The sequence below is a fragment of the Eretmochelys imbricata genome, chromosome 7 (assembly GCF_965152235.1).
Source record: "Eretmochelys imbricata isolate rEreImb1 chromosome 7, rEreImb1.hap1, whole genome shotgun sequence".
Lineage (NCBI taxonomy): Eukaryota > Metazoa > Chordata > Testudines > Cheloniidae > Eretmochelys > Eretmochelys imbricata.
The window spans coordinates 36,869,230-36,886,342 of record NC_135578.1 but is presented as its reverse complement, the minus strand read 5'-3'; the positions used below and the strand labels follow the sequence as shown (position 1 = coordinate 36,886,342).

General features: G+C 43.6%; 1 protein-coding gene across 3 annotated transcripts in view; it reads right to left on the bottom strand.

The window, feature by feature from the left end:
- The window catches only part of ACAD9 (acyl-CoA dehydrogenase family member 9), a 62,500-nt gene extending 46,239 nt beyond the window's left edge, over positions 1-16,261 (bottom strand). Inside the window, exons 1-4 of one of the 3 annotated variants that reach the window (XM_077822054.1) lie at positions 16,083-16,107; positions 6,317-6,410; positions 6,075-6,156; positions 2,561-2,662 (exon numbers count right to left, since the gene is read on the bottom strand). In XM_077822054.1, the coding sequence (XP_077678180.1) occupies positions 2,561-2,582 (22 nt within the window). In that variant the 5' untranslated portion in view covers positions 2,583-2,662; positions 6,075-6,156; positions 6,317-6,410; positions 16,083-16,107. Of the gene's footprint in view, positions 1-2,560; positions 2,663-6,074; positions 6,157-6,316; positions 6,411-16,082 lie in introns of all 3 variants that reach the window. The other 2 variants (XM_077822053.1, XM_077822056.1) reach the window with 2 other exon arrangements.
- Between the last annotated feature and the right edge of the window lie 852 nt (positions 16,262-17,113).

Sequence of the window (17,113 nt, the reverse complement as noted above, 5' to 3'; positions counted from 1 at the left end):
ATTTCACATATTCAAGGCACAGATCATCCAGTTATGACTATTAGATGGAAAGAGCATGTAGTGAAAAAGCATAATTTAGTCTCAGACATTTATTAAACCAGTTACAAAACCACCTTTTATGGTTCACAAATTCACATTTTCAACACTTCATCAGGAAGCTGCACAAGCACAGTACCTTCTCCTACTTTGTGATTAGAGTTGAAGAGGTAAGAGTTAACATTGCCCTTGTGGTGCTGTAGCAGATTGTTCTGGTGCTCTCAAAAGCCTCCAATTACAAGAAGTTATTTTATTGGGGGCGTGGGGGAGGGGAGTCAGGCTAGTAAGCAACTTGGCTCTTTTTTTTGAAATTTCCAGGTTCATATTTGTGTTTGAGGAAACATACGTTTCAAGAGGTTTTTTTTTGCTGAAGTATTAGTTTATTTGAAATTCAATCCCAGTTTTGTTTGTTTTTGCTGCGCCTGGCACTAACATTATTCAAGAGGTTATGCCAAATGAAAATTTTAAGCGACCAAGACTTAAGTCACATTTTTATAAATTAAAAGTACAATTGAAATCCACATCCAAACAAACATTAACTTACCAACCACAACTGTACATGACTTAACTTTATATACTGTGGATGTAACTGATTCAAATACAGAAGCCGTTTCCAATGTCTTCGCTGTTTTCATATTCGTGAGCCTGGCGAATACACCAATGAGGCCCAGAGCCATGATTTCTATTTCTATTAATGTCTTATAATGAATGAGCTCAGGGGATAGGAGATAGGCTCATCATTAGATAAGCTGCTCATGTGTCATATCCGTCAGCATCAAGAAGGCATCTTTTGCTTTATGCCACTTGCTCATAAAGCAAATCACCACTCATTGATCTACTGGACATTAGTCCATATAGCAGATCTTTTGAACTGGAAAGACTGCTGGCACTTCTGGCAACACAGAAAAACTGTTATGGGTCTGACCTGAAATTAAATCTTCAGAAGTGAGCCCTAGGATTTCATTGTACCCCTCAGACCATCTTTCCCTTACAACCCTGGACTGATTTTTCCTAATCTACTTTTAGAATGCAATCATGTCCCATTTCATAGGAAGTGATTACAAAAAATTCTTATGCCAGAATTTTGTTTTTACAAAATTGAAGACAGGATTGTAAACACAGCATGAACGAACCAGCAACTCTCATACAGAGGCTTATGCTAGATCAGATTCTCTTTCACAAAAGGATTGTCCTAAGTTTGATTAATGTAATTAGTGTTATATGATGTTTCCATTTCACTATGATACATCTCAGCGCGTTTCCTCCTGGTGCACTAACCCACTCAGCATTGTATGTCTACTAAAATATTTCAATATAGACCACATACAAAAAGGTGAAGAGAAAAAGCTAGAAGATGTTTGGAAAAAGCCCGAGATCCCCACACAGAAATGGCGTCTAATTAGCTATCTGTATGTAAACACAGCTATTGTCTGATGATAGTATTAGTTGTGCACACAGACTTTAGATTTTTCAAAAATTTCTCTGACATTAACAGTAGAAGACCCATTTGGCATTACAAAGACTGTTTTAAGACTACTAGAGCAGTAGATAATTTAATGTATTCTAAGACAAAATTAAACCTGCTATGAATTCTAGTGACTAGCATGACTCAATTTCATTAATAAAAAAACTCTTCCATTTTTTCTTTTTAGTTATTTGTGTTATGTATTAGTCTTGGAATGGGATCAAATGGATGCTGTTCTCAGATCTTTGCAGAAGTAAGATTTGCATCTCTGTTGCACTCATGAGAAATTAAACAAAAGTAAGTAATAGGTCAACTTGCATGCATCAACACACAAGAGTATGGTTAAAAGAAGATATAAACTAACTAAATCACAAGAATTCTGAGTTAGGTCTTCTTCCAGCTTTATTCAGCACTATTATACTCACTGCAACAAATACATTGTAGTTCAGGTTGTCCTTCATACACCACATACCCAGGCCAAACTAGTTTTTAAAGCCACTGTCCCATCCTCCTTCAAATCCCTGTTTAAGACCGCTAGGCAAGTGATCTCATTTCTTATTTTACATCTTGATAAAAAAAAAATTATAACACTCTCAAGACCACCTCACTGTGCACATATGAGGGCATGAAAACATATTCCTCGTCCTCTCTCTGCAACTCTGGGCGTTTACTCCATTGAGGAACTAGTGCCCCTGGCCCACAGACACTTCTGAAGCTGCAGAAGACAGGGTTTTTTGGTTTAATAAAATACAACTATGTCTCAACACAGCTATTAAGTTTTTAAAGTGGACAAATGGGTTCCCTGCTTACTTGAGTGAGTCAAAGGTAGTGGTTTCGATATTGACAGTTCCATCAGACACCATAGTTTGTCTGGTAAGCCAATGTTATGTATGCATTTTGAGCAAGTGCTGTGAGACTGAGATGCCCATGCAACACCAAGCCCTCCTCATTTCAGCCAAGGACTTGAAAACGGGGAAGTGGCATGTGATGCCTTATGGTGCATTTTGTGTTGAAAGGAAGAAATTGTTTGGCTCTACTTTCAGTATCTATTTTACTCACCATATTCCTCTGGAACCTGCATGCCAAAGAGTCCAAGGCTCTTCAATCCTTTTAGAGTTTCTGGTGGGATTTTAGCATCTTGGTCAATCTTCTTAGAGTCCACTGAAAATAGAAGTACGACTGGTTACAGCAAGTGTGCCCCTCCACAAGAGTATTTGCATCAGTGCAAAGCAGGCAGGCTACAACAGCATTCTCAATACCATGGCATGTTAATAGCAGCATAACCTCTATTCCCAATAATCAACATGAGAGCATAGACCTGCAAAACAGGATATGGCTAATGGAAAAAGGAGCAATCAGAGTGTCTCACCTGCCCCCAAGCACTCAACAAGTATTCTCCTCTAGCATCTCAAAGCATCCTCAGCAGCAAACCAGACTACATGTTCAGCACCCTAGCTTTTGACTCATGCTCCAACAGATGCACACATGCTTCACCCATTTAACTTTACAGAAACTGCTCCTATTAGCTTCAGACTGCCTTTAACAATGGCTAACATGCCCCAACCCCTCACTCCCCTGAATCTGGAAAAGTATTAAACAGCCCCCCAGCAATCATTAGGCACTATACCATTACGGCTCACTACCAGTTTTGAAGTAGATGTAAGGTGGAATACTGTGACCCACTGCATACGGAGGTTACCACTACACACTGCAGGGAAATAAAACCCCTCAGGTACATTCCTGTAAGAAGTTACTTGACCTCACAATTCTGCTTCTACTCGTTCTAGTCCAGGGGCGGGCAAACTTGTATGGTGGGACATGAATGCTCACAAAATTGCAGTTGGGGTGGGGGGGGGGGGAAGAGGAGAGGGCTCTGGGATGGGGCCAGAAATGAGGAGTTCAGGGTGCGGGAGGGGGCGGTGGAATGGGGTGCGCAGGGGAGGGCTCCTGCTGGGGATGCTGGCTCTGGGGTGGGGCTAGGGATGAGGAGTTTGAGGTGTAGGAGGGTGCTCTGGGCTGGGACCGAGGGGTTCGGAAGGTGGGAGGGGGATCAGGGTTGGGGTGTGGGGAGAGGCGCAGGGGTGCAGGCTCCGGGCAGCACTTAGCTCAAGTGGCTCCTGGAAGCAGTGGCCATGTCCCTCTTCCGGCTCCTATGCAGAGCTGCGGCCAGGCAGCTCTGCACGCTGCCCCATCCGCAGGTGCCACCCCTGCAGCTCCCATTGGCTGCAGTTCCTGGCCAATGGGAGCTGCAGAGACATCGCTTCAGGCAGGGGCAGCGTGCAGAGTGGAGCAGCCTGGCTGTCCCTACGCATAGGAGCTGGAGTGGGGCCATGACACTGCTTCCAGGAGCCACATGGAGTGGCCCCCAACCTTGCTCCCCAGCTGGAGTGCTGGAGCAGGGCAAGCCACATATCCCACTCCCCAGCAGGAGCTCGAGGGCTGGATTAAAACAGTTGGTGAGCTGGATCCGGCCTGTGGGCTGTAGTTTGCCCACCTCTGTTCTAGTTCCTAAGGCAGTAATAGTGGGAGAGAATTTGAGCCAACTCCTCTCTTCATGGTAGCTCCTGGATAGCACATAACAACAGCCCTTGGAATCTTCCAGTTGTTTCTTACATAGTAAGAAGAGAACGCTCCACAAAAAAAATAAGACTGAAGAGATTTCTGCAAGAACGAGCTCTACTCAGCTGAAACAGTTCTCCAGCTGAAGAGGCACAGCTCCTCACGGTGCTCCTTCCCTGACTGCATTCAAGAAGGAACTGACTGGAAGGTTTCAATGACAGAAGTTATACTCCAAGTGGTGACACATGAATAGTAGGGCCTTGGAAGTGGGGAGAATCTATAGCTTTTTCAACCAACTTGAACATTTCTTTGCATATTCAGGTGTACACTAGCATGAAGCATTAGAATAGTATAAGAAATTCCACAATTCCAAAACACTGGGATAAAGAAAAAAAAACAACTCGGAATTTGTCACAGAACAGCCTCAAGAACATTTATCCCAATAAATTTTAATAGATTGGGTAGTTTTTAAGCAAGAACAGATCTGGTTCTTGCCAGTTGCACAGCTGCCCATTAGGTCCTCAAGAATAGCAAGCGTGTAAACTGACAAGAATTGCATTAGTTTTCATTACGGTATGTTGCTGTTCAGCAGCAGAGGCTGAAGCTATCCTGCCGAAAAAAATTGAGGGAAAAAAGCAAATCCTGCAGAGTCCAGTGGCATTTCCCTGAGAAAGATTCCTATTCATCACAGGCAGGGGACTTAACAAGGACTACATGAGGTAGAAGGGGTCAACCACAATGCTTGGGTGAGGGATGAAATTCAGTCAGAAAACATAACATTGTAACAAAGCAACTGATTTTTTTTAATGGTTTAGGCTACAAAGCACATCATATCAAGAATATACTTGGGTTATAATTAGCTGATTTGGGAGAGAAAAGCGTTTGTTGTTTACTTGTTCATTCACTAGAGTGATACAGGCATCTGCATGGTGTATGAGAATTGCCAAGCTTCAGAGATTCTGCTCAGTTGAATTTCTTTGCTCAGTGCCAACTGTATCAAATTTCCAAGCGCTTAGGCAGCTTTCCAGTTTTTTTTTTGCTGCTCAGAATTATCCCTGAATATCTAACCAGAAATGGCAGAGTACCCAAACAAAATTAAATCATTTTCACCATCAACTAGACCGTGTAACCTAATGTTTTTCATTTCTCCATTACATAATGACAGGTTTCAGAGTAACAGCCGTGTTAGTCTGTATTCGCAAAAAAAAAAAGGAGTACTTGTGGCACCTTAGAGACTAACCAATTTATTTGAGCATAAGCATAAGCTTTATTTGAGCATAAGCATAAGCTTTGCGAGCTACAGCTCACTTCATTGGATGCATCCGATGAAGTGAGCTGTAGCTCACGAACGCTTATGCTCAAATAAATTGGTTAGTCTCTAAGGTGCCACAAGTACTCCTTTTCATTTCTCCATTAAATATCAGCTCTTAAACTGACTGAAGAGTATTTGTTTATTTTTTGATTTCATGGCCCTCTAAATATGCATTGTCTTCTCTGTCACTCTTAAGAATTTCTTGAGTTTTAGCTTAAATTGCTGAATTATTCCATTGAACAGGGACATAGTCACTGGCTGCTAGTTGGCCCAATAGCCTCAGGAGTTTTAATCCACGTCATGACCCTGGACTTCCTCCGAGTCTTTGGGGAAGTCAGAAGCTTTGCCCCACACTTGCCATCTGGAAATTGGGGGTGATACTGCTTAACTACGTCAGAAGTGAAAATAAGTGCTTGTAAAGAAATTAGGAGCTATTCAACAATGTTTCTCTGAGAGAACAGAGAAAAAATTAAACATTTAATCACACTGTGCCTTTGCTAAGCAAGAAGTTCTCATCAATTTTCCAAAACAGATTAACTGATCTAGTTAGTATTGCAGAACATCTATTTTTATATGCTCATAGCTTCTGAAATAGTCTCTGCTGAATTTGGTTGGAAAAAGATGAGCAAAATCAGATGCTTATAAATTACAGGACAGTGAAAGGAACACACTTTTAAAGGGAAAAGCAGTTTCAATTCTTACATTTGCCCCAGAGCTCTCCTTTCAAATTTTTGTGGTTTTACAATAATTTTCTTATTTCTCTCCTCTTTGATGCATGAGTGAACTGCACAAAAAGAGAAAATTGAATATGCAAGGGAAAACAGTGACACTATACAAGTCATGATAAATGCACAAAGTGTAACAGTGTTTCCTTTTTAGTATTTCAATTATAGTAATATCACTAATTAGAAACCATTTGTATGGAAAAAGATGAATAACCATACCTTCCTCACTGAAGAATTTTTCTACTGGTCCTACAAACTGGTTGATTTCTTCTAATTCTTCATTAGAAATCTCTGGATAAGGGAAAACTTCCTCCTAAAACGTCAGAGTATAATATGATTACGGTAATTTAAAATAAAAAGCAGGCTGAAGAAGAACATGTGGCTTTTAGATGTTAACCTCTAAAAACAAAAATTGTGGAAAATGTTTACAGGAATTTAGGTAGTCTCAAATAAGCAAACTTAAGTAAATGAAAGATACTTGTTCTGTATTGAAAACTACATTTTTCAATTGTACTGCATGTTGAAACAAACGAGGAATAGCATCTGAAAATGAAAAACTGGGGTGAAGGAAAACTGTTCATATATAAGAAAGTGTGCTAACAGGTAAAATGAGCGACCAACAAATACATACTTGAGTAACCACATGACCCTGTTACCAGAATCCTGTTTTACCAATTAGTACACATTTTTGTTTATGGCCCTCACTTGGGCCAATTTTAGACTGTAAGCTCCTTGGGGCAGGGACGATATATACTAGTTTTGTGAAACTCTTAGCACATTGTTGGGTGCTCAATGATAGAGTGCATGGATTAGCACAATGCAGTTCCGCTTTGCTTCAGTCTCTCCCTCACACAAGGGGTTTTTCACTGCAAGTTGGAGGCATTACAATCTTTAGACTTGAATAAAGAGAAAATTATGAGCAGCTAATAAAAGATGTGAAATATCGCTAAAGTGACAGTGTTCCTACTCCCTTACCCTGCCTTCTCAAAACAAAACTCCCCTTTGCAAGACCATGTCATTCTCTCTTCACTCAAGTACTCCTAAAGGAGTGTGGAGACAACACTTAGGATTTGGTAACTTCTAAAATTTTCAGAAAGGGACCAATGTATAGAAAATTTGCTACATCAGGAGGAGCTGAGTATGAAATAAGTGATGGTCAGGCTCTATGGGACGAAATTTGTTTGCTTGATTTCCACAATCCTTTCCTTGACATGACATGGTTTGTTCTGGAAGATCACAAAGTACTGCTAACCTCACATTACTGAATTTGGTTAATGCCTCTTATGGATTAGTTTGGCTCAATTTAAGTTCATACTTCAAGAATCCTTCTTTTGATTAATAATCAATAAATTTAATTTGGAGTTTATCTATTCTGATAGTACATAAGAATGGCCATACTGGGTCAGACCAAAGGTCCATCCAGCCCAGTAACCTGTTTACCGACAGTGGCCAATGCCAGGTGCCCCAGAGGGAGTGAACCTAACAGGCAATGATCAAAGTGATCTCTTTCCTGCCATCCATCTCCACCCTCTGACAGACAGAGGCTAGGGACACCATTCCTTACCCATCCTGGCTAATAGCCATTAATGGACTTGATCTACATGAATTTATCCAGTTCTCTTTTAAACCCTGTTATAGTCCTAGCCTTCACAACCTGCTCAAGCAAGGAGTTCCACAGGTTGACTGTGCGCTGAGTGAAGAAGAACTTCCTTTTATTTGATTTAAACCTGCTGCCCATTAATTTCATTTGGTGGCCCCTAGTTCTTATACTATGGGAACAAGTAAATAACTTTTCTTTATTCACTTTCTCCACACCACTCATGATTTTACATACCCTTAGTCTCCTCTTTTCCAAGCTGAAAAGTCCTAGCCTCTTTAATTTCTCCTCATATGGGATCTGTTCCAAACCCCTAATCATTTTAGTTGCTCTTTTCTGAACCTTTTCTAATGCCAGTATATCTTTTTTGAGATGAGGGGACCACATCTGTACTCAGTATTCAAGATGTGGGCATACCCTGGATTTATATAAGAGCAATAAGATATTCTCCATCCTATTCTCTATCCCTTTTAAACTGATTCCTAACATCCCATTTGCTTTTTTGACTGCCGCTGCACACTGTGTGGACATCTTCTGAGACCTATCCACGAGGACTCCAAGATCTTTCTCCTGATTAGTTGTAGCTAAATTAGCCCCCATCGTATTGTATGAATAGTTGGGATTATTTTTTCCAATGTGCATTACTTTACATTTATCCATATTAAATTTCATTTGCCATTTTGTTGCCCAATCACTTAGTTTTGTGAGATCTTTTTGAAGTTCTTCACAGTCTACTTTGGTCTTAACTATCTTGAGAAGTTTAGTATCGTCTGCAAACTTAGGTACCTCACTGTTTACCCCTTTCTCCAGATCATTTATGAATAAATTGTATAGGATTGGTCCTAGGACTGACCCTTGGGGAACACCACTAGTTACCCCTCTCCATTCTGAAAATTTACCATTTATTCCTACCCTTTGTTCCCTGTCTTTTAACCAGTTCTCAATCCATGAAATGATCTTCCCTCTTATCCCATGACAACTTAATTTACGTAGGAGCCTTTGGTGAGGGACCTTGTCAAGGCTTTCTGGAAATCTAAGTACACTATGTCCACTGGATCCCCCTTGTCCACATGTTTGTTGACCCTGTCAAAGAACTCTAATAAATTAGCAAGACATGATTTCCCTTTTCAGAAACCAGGTTGACCTTTGCCCAACAATTTATGTTCTATGTGTCTGACAATTTTATTCTTTACTATTGTTTCAACTAATTTGCCCGGTACTGACGTTAGACTTACCGTTCTGTAATTGCCGGGATCACCTCTAGAGCCCTTTTTAAATATTGGCGTTACATTAGCTATCTTCCAGTCACTGAGTACAGAAGCTGATTTAAAGGACAGGTTACAAACCATAGTTAATAGTTCCACAATTTCACATTTGAGTTCTTTCAAAACTCTTGGGTGAATGCCATCTGGTCCCAGTGACTTGTTACTGTTAAGTTTTATTAATTCCAAAACCTCCTCTAGTGACACTTCAATCTGTAACAATTCTACAGATTTGTCACCTGCAAACGATGGGTCAGGTTTGGGAATCTCCCTAACATCCTCAGCCGTGAAGACTGAAGCAAAGAATTCATTTATTTTCTCTGCAATGACTTTATCGTCTTTAAGTTCTCCTTTTGTATCTCGATCGTCCAGGGGCCCCACTGGTTGTTTAGCAGGCTTCCTGCTTCTGATGTACTGAAAAAACATTTAATAATTACCTTTTGAGTTTTTGGCTAGCTGTTCTTCAAACTCTTTTTTGGCTCTTATTATATTTTTACACTTACCGGATATACTCGATCATAAGCCGGTTTGTTTATAAGCCAACCCCGCCAAGATAGATAAGTAAAAATGGAAAATTTTTATGATGCATTCATAAGCTGACCCTATAATTCAGGGGTCAGCAAACTTTGGCTCCTGGACCATCAGGATAAGCTGCTGGCGGGCCGAGATGGTTTGTTTACCTTGAGCGTCCGCAGGCACAGAGGTAAACCTAAGAAAACAAAACGTCCCGGCGCGCCAGCTGTTCACCCTGCCGGGCCGGGACAACATCTGGGGGAGAAGCAACCCCTGTGACCACCCCCCCATGATCCCACCCCTAGACCAGGACCCCCACACTCCTCCCATCCCATCCCTTTCCACCTTAGCTGGGGTGGGCCAGGGGAGGATGTCTCTGGTGCGGCCGCAGTGTGCTCCGGCGGACCGGGCCGGGCGGTGCGGCCGCAGCATGCCAGCCCCGAAGCTGCAGCTTCTTCGGAGGCTGGGGGGAGAGCAGCGTGGCCAGAAGCGGAGAGATTCTGGCCCCACCTCTTTCCTTCTGACTCTGCTGCCTCTCCTTGCTCCCTCTGTTGGGGTGGGGGCTGTGTCCCACCTCTCCCTCTCTATACCCGTTCATAAGCCGACCCTCTTTTCTGATGCTTCCCTTTTTTACTAAAAAAATTCGGCTTATTAACGAGCATATACGGTAATTTGGCAGTGTTTATGCTCCTTGGCTTGTTTAAGGGCACAGAAGAAAAGCTAATGCTCTTTGAGCACTATAAAGGATCCAGTCTTGTTCCCAGTGAAGTCTATGGCAAAAATCCCATTACTATCAGTGAGTGGAGGGCATTACTTCAGAAGTAAGTTTCATGACATTTAATTGTCTGATAATTAGTATATCATTTAGCTACCCATTTCTATTTTAAAGAAAATTTACTATACTTTACAACATTAAGCAATGAACTTGGTTGCTTAGCAGGGTGGATAAAAATCAATGATTTTTTAAAATAAAAAAAATCAAAATTTTGATAAAATTCTTTTTGATAAAAAAGCAATCTAAAGATAGTTTTAATTAAATCACATTATAGCTCAAAGATCTCTCACCATTGAATAGGGATTATATATTCTAATTCTATAGTATGAGACCATATATTCATGTAATGTTTAAGAAAAGTTTTGTAAATGAGTTTCAATAGTTGATGGATCCTGGAACCCCATAAAATTGGGTCCACAGACTTCTGTATAGATTATTTTGGTTAATCTTTCTATCCGCCCAATGGGACTCAGTGGTCAGTCTAGAACAGGGGTGGGCAAACTTTTTGGCCAGAGGGCCACATCTGGGTCGGGAAATTGCACGCAGGGCCACGAATGTAGGGTGGGGCAAGGGGTTAGGGTATGGGAGGGAGTGCAGTGTGCAGGAAAGGGCTCAGGGCAAGTGGTTGGGGGTGCAAGAGCAGTCTTAAGGCACAGGAGGGGTGCAGGATTACGAGGGGGCTCAGGGCATGGGGTTGGGGTGTAGGAGGGGTTCGGGGTATGGGCTCTGGCCCAGTGCTGCTTACCTTGAGCAGCTCCAGGGTGGCAGCGGCACGCAGCGGAGCTAAGGCAGGCTCCCTGACTGCCTTGGCCCCACACTGCTCCCGGAAGCGGCCAGCACCACATCCCTGCAGCCCCTTGGGGAGGGGAGGGGCAGAGGACTCCATGCGCTGCCCTTGTCTGCAGGTACCTCCCCTGAAGCCCTCATTGGCTGCGGCTCTCTGTTCCCGGCCAATGGGAGCTGCAGAGGGCGGTGCCTGCAGGCACAGACAGCACACGGAGCCCTCTGCCCTTGCTCCCCCAAGGGCCGCAGGGACGTGGCGCCGGCTGCTTCCAGAAGCGGTGTGGGCCCAGGGCAGGGAGGAAGCCTACCTTGGCGCCACAGGGGTGGCAATCCTGCGGAGCAGTTTCAAAGCCCTGACGGGCCAGATCCAGCCCACGGGCCATAATTTGCCCATCCTGATCTAGAAGATACCATCAAAGATGCTTAGTTTTGCAGTTCTCAAACTGTGTATGTGTCTCCCCAGAGATAACATGCTTGTTAACAGCAAAAAACAACCAACAAACCAACCTCAACCCTATTGTCCCTCTGACTCTGTGTACATACATTTGCAATCCCTTACCTCTCTCTAAAAGTGTAAAGTTTCAAAAAGTTCAATGAATAAAAGATTGTTGGGGGTGGAACAGATCTGGACAAGGAGCAGAAGTCTGGAGATAAATGTGAGAAAGGAGGGACAGGCCGTAGAAACAACAGTGGAACTAACCAATTTATTTGAGCATAAGCTTTCGTGAGCTACAACTCACTTCATTGGATGCATACTGTGGAAACTGCAGAAGACATTATATACACAGAGACCATGAAACAATACCTCCCTCCCACCCCACTCTCCTGCTGGTAATAGCTTATCTAAAGTGATCACTCTCCTTACAATGTGTATGATAATCAAGTTGGGCCATTTCCAGCACAAATCCAGGTTTTCTCACCCTCCGCCCCCCCCACCCCCAAACTCACTCTCCTGCTGGTAATAGCCCATCCAAAGTGACCACTCTCAATGTAAAGAGTACTCAATGTACTGTCTTCTGCAGTTTCCACAGTATGCATCCAATGAAGTGAGCTGTAGCTCACGAAAGCTTATGCTCAAATAAATTGGTTAGTCTCTAAGGTGCCACAAGTACTCCTTTTCTTTTTGCGAATACAGACTAACACGGCTGTTACTCTGAAACAGTGGAACTGTTTGAGCAGCACATTACAGAAGTCTTGAGGTCTTTCTGAGCGTAGCCTATAATGGCAGCAGGCCATAAAAGAGACCCACTTTGGGAATAAGAACCATTCAAGAAATATGTTTGCTGATCACGTTTTAAAGAAAGTCACACCAGTGAATTGGTGGAAGTCACTTAAGCACTTGGATTCAGAGACTAGTGAAGTGATAATCTCACTTTTAACAGCAGTAGCTTCTTCTGCCGGTGTAGAAAGTCCAAAGGAAGAAAATATTCTAATTCATTCAAATTGAGAAATCGTTTGGGACCTGAAAAAGCAGGAAAGCTTGTTTTTCTTTTCCAGATTATGAAAAAAGAGGAAAATGAAGATGAAGACAACTGAGTTAGCTACAGAAGCCAATATTTTAAGTTTCTCATGTTGACCTGGCTGACATAGTTGATTTAATTTTTTTTTAAATATTTCATTTAACTATTTTAATTAACAATTTTAACAAAAACAAACCTGATTTTAAAAAACTTGAATTCAACAATCCATATGCTCGTTTTGTTAAATTATATGTTTACGGTTAAAAAAAATCCAGAATACATAACGTGGTTATTTTAGTTAAATAAAACAATTTAAAATGTCCATCTGGTGATGTTTTCCTAACACAGCGTGGCAAGAAAATCCTCCAAATATTAATGATTAACCTGTTGAACTGGAGATAAATAGTTTACTCCCAATGACTTCATAAGTATCTGCTTCAATTACCTTTGGTAAATAAAATAACAAAACAATCATTCATTTTCTGATATAGTTGTAAAACTAATCTGAAAAGTTTTCAAAATAAATCACTTTAAAAATGTATAGTGTGTACCTTCTGAAAATGAAGCCTACATCTATCTGAGTTGTGAAGCTTATGTATGTATTAAGGTTATAGCAACCAACAAGAATGCTCTTATGTAGAAATCCATGATTAAATCATGTCTTCCTGATTAGTGATTTAAATCAAATCCACTCTGTTGCTTAGTAAGTCCTTCAATTATTTTCTCCCCTTTCTTCAAAACAAAAACTGAAGCATTAATATTAATTGCATAACATGTGAAAGAGCAATTTCCTGACATGAAGGCTGGTAATCTTGCATTGTCCACACGTATATATTAAACACTCCTTCTTTGTCATCTGTGGTTTGTGAGGGGAAAGGCCTTAATTTACTGCCACCTACTCGCTAGATGCCAATGTTAAAAATGAAGGCACTGAACAGGGACTGGGAACTGCATTCTGGAAAGAAATGGGCACTTAATAGAGTGATGTTCCAGAGGACCATTCTGATACGCCTCATTTTTCACAATGGCTGTGGCTAGCTCTGTGCAGAAGTGACACTGTTTAATTGTGCTGCTCAAAAGACAACATCAGCAGGGGCAGGGTTCAAAGGAAGAAGGGCAAAGAGAAAATATAGACTATGTATATTGTGTAACAGAGGTTTCATCCCCAAGGGCACACTTAACTACCAACAAGCAATGGAAACTTGAGTATGTGCCTCTGTAGCTGCCTTTCCAACAGTTCATCGAAATGTGGAAGTGAAACTGACCACACAATTAAATCTTCCCTTAGATATAATATAAAGAACTCACCTTTATATAAGTTCTGTTTCCTAACAATTTAAACTAACAAAAAGTGAAGTGCTAAGCATGTTTTTACTGCCAAATCAGATAACCCAGAAGTATAGAATCCAGAATTTTGGACCTTATGCCATCTCCGTAGAATAAAGTGTAACTTCTAAAGGAAAGAAATTTAAGTTTCAGAATGATTTCAGTCTGTATACAAATACTGGCTCTATTATTTGTTAAGCACCTAGAATATGCCTGGCACTGTACAGTACACAGAAGAATATAGAGTCCCAAACTCCAAAACATTACAACCTAGATGTCAGATCCACAGCACCTGGTACACTGGCAAGAGGGGGAGACAACTTTGCTTTTTTCCTCTTTAGTTATAAACTTACTCCTTGTAAGTCTCATTGTAGAAGTGGTTTCTTACAGAGGACTTAAATGAAGAAAGGGTGGCAGGTTGGTAAACTAGAATGGGGAGAGTGTTCCACAAAGAAAGGGAAACCACAGTAAATTGCACAGAGGTGCAAATAGGAGGAAATTATGAAAGCAGTATCACTTGTGGTGAAGAGGGGACAATAGCAGACCAGGTAATAGATGAAAATCAGGATGAAAATGTGAAAGACTATGAATAACTGGTGTGTTTGGAGACTAGTGTGGTGATTCAAATGAAGGGAAAGACATGATCAGATTAATTGGCTAGAAGATCGTTTTGGCAACTACACTTTGGACACCATTAAGAGAAGCAATAAGCATATCAGTGTGGTTGAAGAAGAGGTTATAGTAATGCAGAAGGGAGAGGATTAGCAAATCACTTAAAAAAAAACAAACCTAAAGTCTATCTAGCAGCTGCTGTCGTATAGGTCAGAGTGCAAGATAAACTGTCTCCTTTCCCTTGTGCACCATTCAGGCTGCATTCACTTTTATAGCAGATCTTCGTACCTGTTCCTGACCCCACAATCTGAAACATATCTCCTAATACTCCAACTTGAATACCAAATGCCTCGAGTAAGCCTCCACACAGTACATCTATATTAGCAAGTGTTTTACTCATTATTAGCAACTGGTGTTATCAGCAGCTAAACACAAGGGTAAGTAGCATGCATTTTTACCACCAAATAGTTACTCAACATAGTGTTAAAATGCTTGCAAGCCGTTTCTAACAGCATTCCCATTGTTGCTAGCACCAAAGGAAGATTTTCAGAAAAAACTTAGTGTATAGGAAGCGTAGATGTGTTTCACATGGTGCAAAATGTTCTGGTGGGAGGTCCTCTTACTCTAGAATCTGGGTCCCCCAACTGGCCTATGTCAAGTGTAGAGAGAGTGAATAGGTGGTCTCATTTACACAGATCACTCAGGTAACAGCTACTCCTGAGCTGCTCCTGTACAGATAAGAGCCAGGCTGTAAATCATTGTCTGCACACAGAGAACAGGGGATGAAACGGCTCCATTCCATGCAGGAGAAAGGCTGGGGCTGTGAGGGGTCCCCCGAAGGGAGAGGCACCAGGGTGGGACAACCTGGAAGGAGGCCCCAGAGAAGGATGTGGCCTGGAGGAGAACCCTGAGGAGAGAAACAGCCAGGGGTATCCCAGCAAGGGGAAGAGAGTCCCCAGGGGCTGGGCACAGTTGCAAGGAGGGTGCTTGCAGCCCCAAGAGTGCCCCAGCAAGAGAAGAGTCCCCAGGGGCTGGGCACAGTCACTGGCGGGGAACCTGAGCGGTGCTCCAGCAAAGGGAGGAGACACCCCAGGGGACAGGCACCGTTGCAAGGGGCGTGCTGGCAGCCCTGGGACTGCCTCAGAGAGAGGAGAAAAGTCCCCAGGAGCCAGACACAGTCCGTGGTGGGGCGGGGGCTGGGAGCCCCAGGGGTGCCCCATGGAAGGGAGGAGACACCCCAGGCGTCGGACATAATCAGCGGCAGGGCGAGGGCTGGGAGCCCCAGAGGTGCCCCAGCGAGGGGAGGAGACACCCCAGGGGCCGGGAAGTCAGTGGCGGGGGCTGGGAGCCCCAGAGGTGCCCCAGCGAGGGGAGGAGACACCCCCAGGGGCCGGGAAGTCAGTGGCGGGGGCTGGGAGCCCCAGAGGTGCCCCAGCGAGGGGAGGAGACACCCCCAGGGGCCGGGAAGTCAGTGGCGGGGGCTGGGAGCCCCAGAGGTGCCCCAGCGAGGGGAGGAGACACCCCCAGGGGCCGGGAAGTCAGTGGCGGGGGCTGGGAGCCCTAGAGGTGCCCCAGCGAGGGGAGGAGACACCCCCAGGGGCCGGGAAGTCAGTGGCGGAGGGTGCTGGGAGCCCGGGCTCGTCTCCCTCAACCTCACCTTCCGCAGCTTCCCCAGGAAAAGCTCCTTGGCGTAGGCACTGCGGAGGCCGCCAGTGCGTAGCTGCCTGGCCCCGGGGGGGAACGCGGCGCGCGCCACCCGCAGTAGAAGGCTGAGGCCGCTCATGTCCGACCGGGTCACTGTGCCCCTAGGCAGTGCCCGAAAGCGGCATGGCTCCGTCCGCCGCCTACGGAAGCCGTCAGGGGCGCGCGCTGATGACGCATCAGATGGGTCACGTGATACAAACCCCTCTCAACCCCTCCCTCCTCCTGCAGATGGGCTTGAGGCGGGCGCCATGTGCCCCGCCCCTCACACGCCAACCCCCCCGCGCAGCCAGTCACACCATTCAGGCCACGCCCCCAGCAGTACATTGGCCTGCGGTTGTGCCCATCAGGCCAGAGCCGGGGCCGTCTGGGTTCAGAGGCGATCTGGGACTAAGCTAGCGCGGGAGCAGGCCGGGGAAGGCTTGTGAGATGCTGGCCCCTGCCTAGCTGTTCCTTAAACCCCCAGCTCCTGGAGTCTTGGGAAGCTCAGCCTTTTTTTTTTTTTTTTTTTAAGGGGACGTTCTTGGCCCCGCTGGCTCCAGGAAAAAACTGGCCACAGGAAAACACAAACCCTGAAAGAGTGAAACAAAACACCCTCAACACATTAATTACTAAAAAAAATCTCAATGTTTCAAGCATAAGCTTTTCGTGAGCTACAGCCGATGAAGTGAGCTGTAGCTTGCTAAAGCTTATGCTCAAATAAATTGGTTAGTCTCTAAAGTGCCACAAGTACTCCTTTTCTTTTTGCGAATACAGACTAACAGGCTGTTACTCTGAAACCCATTGGTTCAAGCCACTCATGAGTTTTAAGGGAGAAGCTGATATTGAACAGTTGCATCTGGCTGTGGTGAGTGATTGCACATAGTGGTAGGTTAAGAAACTGTTTCTTCCTAAGCTTTATGCCCTGAGACAAGAGGGTTATATCCCCAATCAAATAATGAACATCCTTATTAGCATGGCTATTACAGCCTTACTAGGGATCCTATA